At 36.8% G+C, this 6,159-nt stretch overlaps 1 protein-coding gene across 1 annotated transcript in view; it reads right to left on the minus strand.

Annotated features, from left to right (window-relative positions):
* The window catches only part of ATG2B (autophagy related 2B), a 40,523-nt gene that overhangs the window by 10,888 nt on the left and 23,476 nt on the right, over window positions 1–6,159 (minus strand). Inside the window, exons 21-27 of the mRNA XM_010140896.1 lie at window positions 6,007–6,157; window positions 5,128–5,327; window positions 4,022–4,102; window positions 2,253–2,359; window positions 1,920–2,012; window positions 1,048–1,118; window positions 1–70 (exon numbers count right to left, since the gene is read on the minus strand). The exon at window positions 1–70 is cut by the window's left edge and continues 5 nt beyond it. Of these exons, the coding sequence (XP_010139198.1) occupies window positions 1–70; window positions 1,048–1,118; window positions 1,920–2,012; window positions 2,253–2,359; window positions 4,022–4,102; window positions 5,128–5,327; window positions 6,007–6,157 (773 nt within the window). The remainder of the gene's footprint in view (window positions 71–1,047; window positions 1,119–1,919; window positions 2,013–2,252; window positions 2,360–4,021; window positions 4,103–5,127; window positions 5,328–6,006; window positions 6,158–6,159) is intronic.

Consider the following 6,159-nt stretch of genomic DNA (forward strand, 5'->3'; position numbering starts at 1 on the left):
CCATCAGTATCAGATTTTACTGTTGTGATGGTTAGTTCCAGCAGTCCCATATCCATAACACGAACATAATCTGAAAGACAATGTGTAATTGGAAAAAAAAAAGAAAGATTAAGATTAATAACAAACACCTTCCTTACTATGTATTTTTGGCTATTAAACCATTAGAAATAGTATGAGCATTAACAAGGATCTTTTTTACCAAAACCTTTTATATCTCTCATTTCCTTCTTTCATGAGGATTACTCTCGGTTTAAGTTTCAGCTACTCAAATCAAGAACTCAAATCTTTTCAATCCAATATGTCATTCCCACTGTCACCATCTGCATGCAGTGTAATCTTTTGAGGTATTTATTCTCAATCCATCTATGTAAGTAAGAGAAAGAGGCACACAGAAGTTGGGTGACTAAGCATCCCAGCAGTTTTTTAGCTGAAGTGAGACAGAGATGTCAATCTTTCAGTACCATGAAAAAATTATCTCCCCTCTTTTTTGTTTAAACATACCAGGTGTAACTCTGTCCTTCACTAGAGATCTCTCACCTAAGCAAAATACACACATTTGTGGGCACAGGGTTTCATTATTTCTCCAATTCATTTATTAAATATCAATTCTAGTTCCTCAGTACTTAAAGGTTGCTACCATATGAACAAGAGAAAACTCGCAGGTATCAGTCTTTCCAGAATGTAGAACTCTGTGCCATATAAAACCTTTCAAGCTCAAATATTTAGAACACAGATCTCTTTTCTATGAAGATTTCTTTCTGTGCCAACTTCAGATTTTTAAAAATACCTGTTTTTTTTTCCAAACACCCATTATGGAACTATAACAAGAAAATGAAGGACTTGCAAGATGCTATTCTCTGGCATACCTATGCATCCACAAATCCAAACTAGAGCACACAGATTTTCATCAACACTGCATTATTCATTCATTGCTGCTCCTTACCTCCTCAGACCTCTCCTTCAAAAATCTTTATATACGCTGAATACACCTGTAATTTTGTTTCTTTAGGCTCTGAGATTCATTAGTTCTATCTAAAACATCCTTACCTCTATGGAGGTTTACAGTAACAGTGTTGCATTTGTCAGACAGATGCAAAGCAGCTTCATCTAAAATTATCCTGAAAGATTAAAAAAAAATTACATAAACATGCTAGAGAAATGCTGTGTAACTCTCCTGATAAAAATTAGTATCGAAAAAGGCATTTAAAACCACAAAGATATCTAGCATATCTTAAAGCCAAACTCTTCACTTTTACCAATGAATTTGGGAATTATGAAAGGTTATTAACCACTGCAAGATATTTCCATTGTTGCTAATTATATTTTATTTGAATTTCAATTTCTATATTTTATCTGTCCTACAATAAAAAGTAATGCTTTTAGCACACAGAATTAACATTTCTTAATTCTTTTTTTTCCCCTTATTTTTTAATAAAGTAACAGACACATTTGTTTTGAAGGTCATTTATAAGGTTTTATCAACAGAAACAAGCAACTTGGCATATGTTTTACATCAGAACAGCTACAACAGAATATTTAACTCCAGTTGCAAGAAAAATTATTTAAAAGTTAGAGATGTAGTATTTCCTTAAGTAATATACTGTTTCGTAATAGCAAACCTTTAAGAAATCCTAAGGTGCTGCTAGTTAACAAAATAGACACAAGTCATTTCAGAACTCCTTGCAACCATATTAAAAATTTCAATGTTGTTACTCATTAAAGAAAGTAATCCAACTAAAAAAAATAAAAAATATTTAATCTAATAAAACAGAAGGATTACACATGAGCAAAGCATATTTCAAAAAGATGCAAACCAGTGTGATCATTTACACAACAGGAATGCTTCCTAGGTCAAAAATGCAGACAGGTGTTACAAGTTTTACAGGAGCTTCCATGTTTCACAATCACTTAAATTATACCTGAGAGTAGAAGAGGATTTATCCACTGCAACACTGCTGGAAATGCTGAAAGTTTCAACAGTAAGTAGAGATCTGACTGGCAAAAACAAGGGCCTAACAACAAATAGAAAAAAACAAAAGTTAATACTCTGTGCCTATTTAGAAGTGCAATCAAAATCTTACAGGTTACCTAACTAGATCTTCCCAGGCCTAGGCCTACACTTTAAGAGATTCCAGTTAAGTACTGTTTCCAAACAAGTCTAAATAAATATTCTTTACAAACTTGAACATTCCTAAAGAATAAATAGATAGCTGCAGTGCCACCAAGTTACACAGACTTGCACTTTTGTTTACCTGTAATCTAGAGCACAACTCCATAGGTGTACATGAAAAGTTGTAATTGTAGTTGGAGGACTATATCCCAGAACAGGCTCATCAGAAATATTCAAAAAATACAGTATCTAAAAAAACCACAAACATATTATTATGATACTCCATTATCTGTTAAATTAATAAACAACCATACCTTAGATAAGAGAAAATCTGTAATACATATGATAATAAAATATTTGATTAGTATAAGGAAATGGAGTGAACATCCTCAGGTATTTAAAGGTGCTTACCCAGCATCTCAATAACGAAAAGCATGGAACGGAAACAGGGCAAAAAATCCAGCATCCAAACTAGAGCCTCAAAGGTATGGAAAAGACCAATCCATAGACACTTAAGCGACACCTTGCACACCTCACAATCCATTCTTAAAGCATTTTCCAAATACGGTCTCATTCATTTTTCTTTGCAGTAATTACAGTGTCGGTATCTTCTTTGTATCTGAAAAGCTGACCTTCCTTGTATGTTGTTGAAGTTATCTTCAAGTAATCCATCTTCTTTTTTGGGGGTGGGAGGAGCAGATGTGCTCAGAATCAGAAATACGTGCATTGTGTATGCTGTTTTTTCATATATTACTGCAGAAAATAAACTCCTTTCCTCCTCTTTAAGATCTGTCATCAGTCTTTCTCAAATCCATTACACTGTAGAAGTTCTCCTTAGATTTTTCTAAGCCTGGGGCATACACACACTGCTAGCCTTTCAATTGTTTCCCCTACCTACCTCTTCGGACAATTTGTTTTCCCCAATTCCCTCTTCAAAAAAGATGCCCAAGTTCGTTACAGGCAATGTCAATTAAGCAAAAATTCACAGAGCAAATAAGCAACACAGTGTAAAGCAGGGTACACAAACACATAGCAACACTACGCTGAGAAAAAGCAATGACACAGCAAAGCCCAAAGCACTAGGCTCAGCTCCACGCAGTTATACAACAAAAATAAGCAGACTATGCACACATACTCACATACTGGAGGAAAAGCTTGAATGTCAGGGTTTACTATCTCTTTTCCAGTATGGTGTAAGTACATGCAAGTACATGCAATTATACTGCTACTGTGCTAACAGCACATTCTGTATTGTGCATCTTTACACACAGCTTCCAGATCAGGGGTCTCTAGCCCTGCCTGCTATGATACGCCTCTGCATCCACACCTATCAGAACGATCCCTCTAATTCAGAAGTTTGCATTACAAGCATTTATGTAAACTGCTGCTTACTGCTTTCCCAAAGTCATCTTCTCCATTATTGCTATTTAAACAATGTAAAACAGTGAACAGACAAGGGAGAAACAGGACTTGAGGAATGAAGTGAGCAGAAGGGAAAAATACAGAAATGGTTTCAGTGCTAAAGTAACTGTGTTTGTTTGTTTTGAGGGCATTTTTTTACATCAAAGATTATCCAAATAGTTGGATAGCGTTCGACTACTGAAATTTGCCACATGAACTGCTTCTTTTTAAAAAAAGGGCACAAAACCTACAGAACCTCCCTGATGTGTTGTGGGCACAGATTTAGGATGATGAGAGGAACTGAAGCAAATGAACACCCCAGTAAGAACTTAAGAGCAAGACTACAGTCTTGTCAGTAGTCTCAAAGAGAGACAAGAAAGAAAATAACACTTTTGAGAGCAGAGTAAGTCAGTAAGACACAGCCTAACATAAACCTCTTCCATCAAGGTTTAGTTTGAAACTTAGATACTGAAATTGAAGATGTAATCAACGAAACCATAGCAACCTGACCTGTTCATGCCAGCTTAAACCTGAAGGCAGTATTCTGTGCTGAAGGGTGGCTCCTCTTAGTCCAACAGCAACTAAAAATTCCTGCACAAGAAAGCAGCATGTGTTAGTTTACACGAAATATATGTAGCTATTTGACATCTTAAGGTGAAGATCATGAAACACAAGTCATTCTTCTGCTCCCAGAATCTCCAGGTCTCTAGAAATGAAGGAAGGACTGGGCCAGCATTAAACATTCAAAAATCTCTCGCTTTCTAATACAGAAACTCTGGCTAGTACAGTCTTAACACTTTTTGCAACATGAACGTTCATAAATTACAATCTAGTAGTGGTGGTGATAGGAAGTAAGGCTACCTGTTCATCCTGGGATTCACCAGAAGCAATACCACAAAGGAGGTCAATCCCATGCTGTTCAAATCTGAGTCAATTGAGTCCTCATGACATTGTGCTGGTCTGCAGATTCCTTCTCTAGATAACTCTACCAATCTGTTTGTCATCACCATGCCAGCTATGAAGTCATCTTTTAGCCATCCTAAGGAATGCCAAATGCACCACTCGTTTACCAGTGCAAACCCCAATAGGCAAGCAAAGGCTGCCTATTAGAGGACTCTAATAGTAAGGGGAGCGGAAAGCTCTTCAGTCCTCCCCAGGGGAGTGGTTAAGTCCCCAACACTTCATGTTTTTAAAATTCAGCTGAACAGGGTGCTGGGACATCTTGTCTACACTAGACATTTCCCAAGAAAGGTTGGACCAGATGATACTTGAGGTCCCTTCCAATCTGGTATTCTATGAGTGAACTCTTTCTGTTCGTTCTTGCTTGGTTTGGCAACAGATTAAAACTCAACCAAAATAAATCAAGAAAAAGGTCAACTGGACAAGAAATGCATTCAGTAAAGAGATACAGTGTGATCAGCAAGGTAAAGCATTGCAAGAATCAGTAAGTTATGCTGATACTTAAAATTACAATCCACCTCAAAGACTTTAAGAGAAAATTACAATTCAGAGGATCAGTGGCTCAGAATTATATGGTTTCTTCATCTATAACTCTTGTACCCCCACACCTAGATGATTCCACATAAACTGAGATAAGTCAATTTAAAAACACAAACCTTCGTATTGCTCTCTATTTTATCTGACTGGATTTTGACTGCAACAGTCAGCATACTTGGAAAATCCACTCCTACACCATCTGAAGTAGTTCTACTAAGACCATCTTCTTCAGAAAAACAAATAGTAGGTTCTAACCAATGGGGACGTATTGTGCTGGGCAGTCGTACTTCGGAGGAAGGGACAACCCCATCTACCATACCTGCAAAGAGATTTTAGAATTAGTTATCTCGTGCTTCAAAGCTGTTACTGATGAAACATTAAGGAAAATCCTTTTTCCTTAATACCTTTAAGATAATTTTAATCACCGTAGTCATGCACGCTGACAACAAAAAATTGTGAAGGGAAGGTTACAGGTGATGCAATATTTAAAAGCATGGTCCAGTTAAAACCTTCAGTGTGACTAAAGAGTTTGGGGTTTTTTTATTTGCCCAACAAAATAGCAAAACTGAAATACAGGGCAGAAATCTCCTATAGGTTACATGAAGAGATAAGAATATGACTCTCCTTTGTGTTTTACGAGACGATGCCGGGTTAACCTCTAAGCACACAATAATTAAGCCTTTCACTGAAAATCCATTAATTCGACTAGCACCGATTCAGAGACATTTGAGGGGAAAAATCTTAAAAAAATGCAACTACATGGGGGTTACCAGCTATACAAACCACACTGCTGACTTAAAATCCTTCACCTGCTGACTATAATTAGCTACCCAGGAAAGAACAGCAGCCACTAGTAACCTCTGCCTTTTTAAATTAATACACTATCAGAGAGAGAAAAGAGGGGGGGAAAAAAAAAAAAGGAGACAGCAATTCTCTTAAAAAAACTTCAAGCTTATTTCATTTCAAACTTACTCCCAAAGCCTCAATCACACCCCTACCTTGATGATATAAATTGAGGCTGCTAGAATGGAGACAAACATAGTGTCTGTCCTCAAAGCCTTCGTATTTAGTCACACTGAAAAGAGAACCACTGTGGAACTCTAACCAGAATTCGCCGTACTTTTCTTCCAGTGTAATTCCATCATCCTGCT

The sequence above is a fragment of the Buceros rhinoceros genome, unplaced genomic scaffold (assembly GCF_000710305.1).
Source record: "Buceros rhinoceros silvestris isolate BGI_N320 unplaced genomic scaffold, ASM71030v1 scaffold43917, whole genome shotgun sequence".
Taxonomy (NCBI): Eukaryota; Metazoa; Chordata; class Aves; order Bucerotiformes; family Bucerotidae; genus Buceros; species Buceros rhinoceros.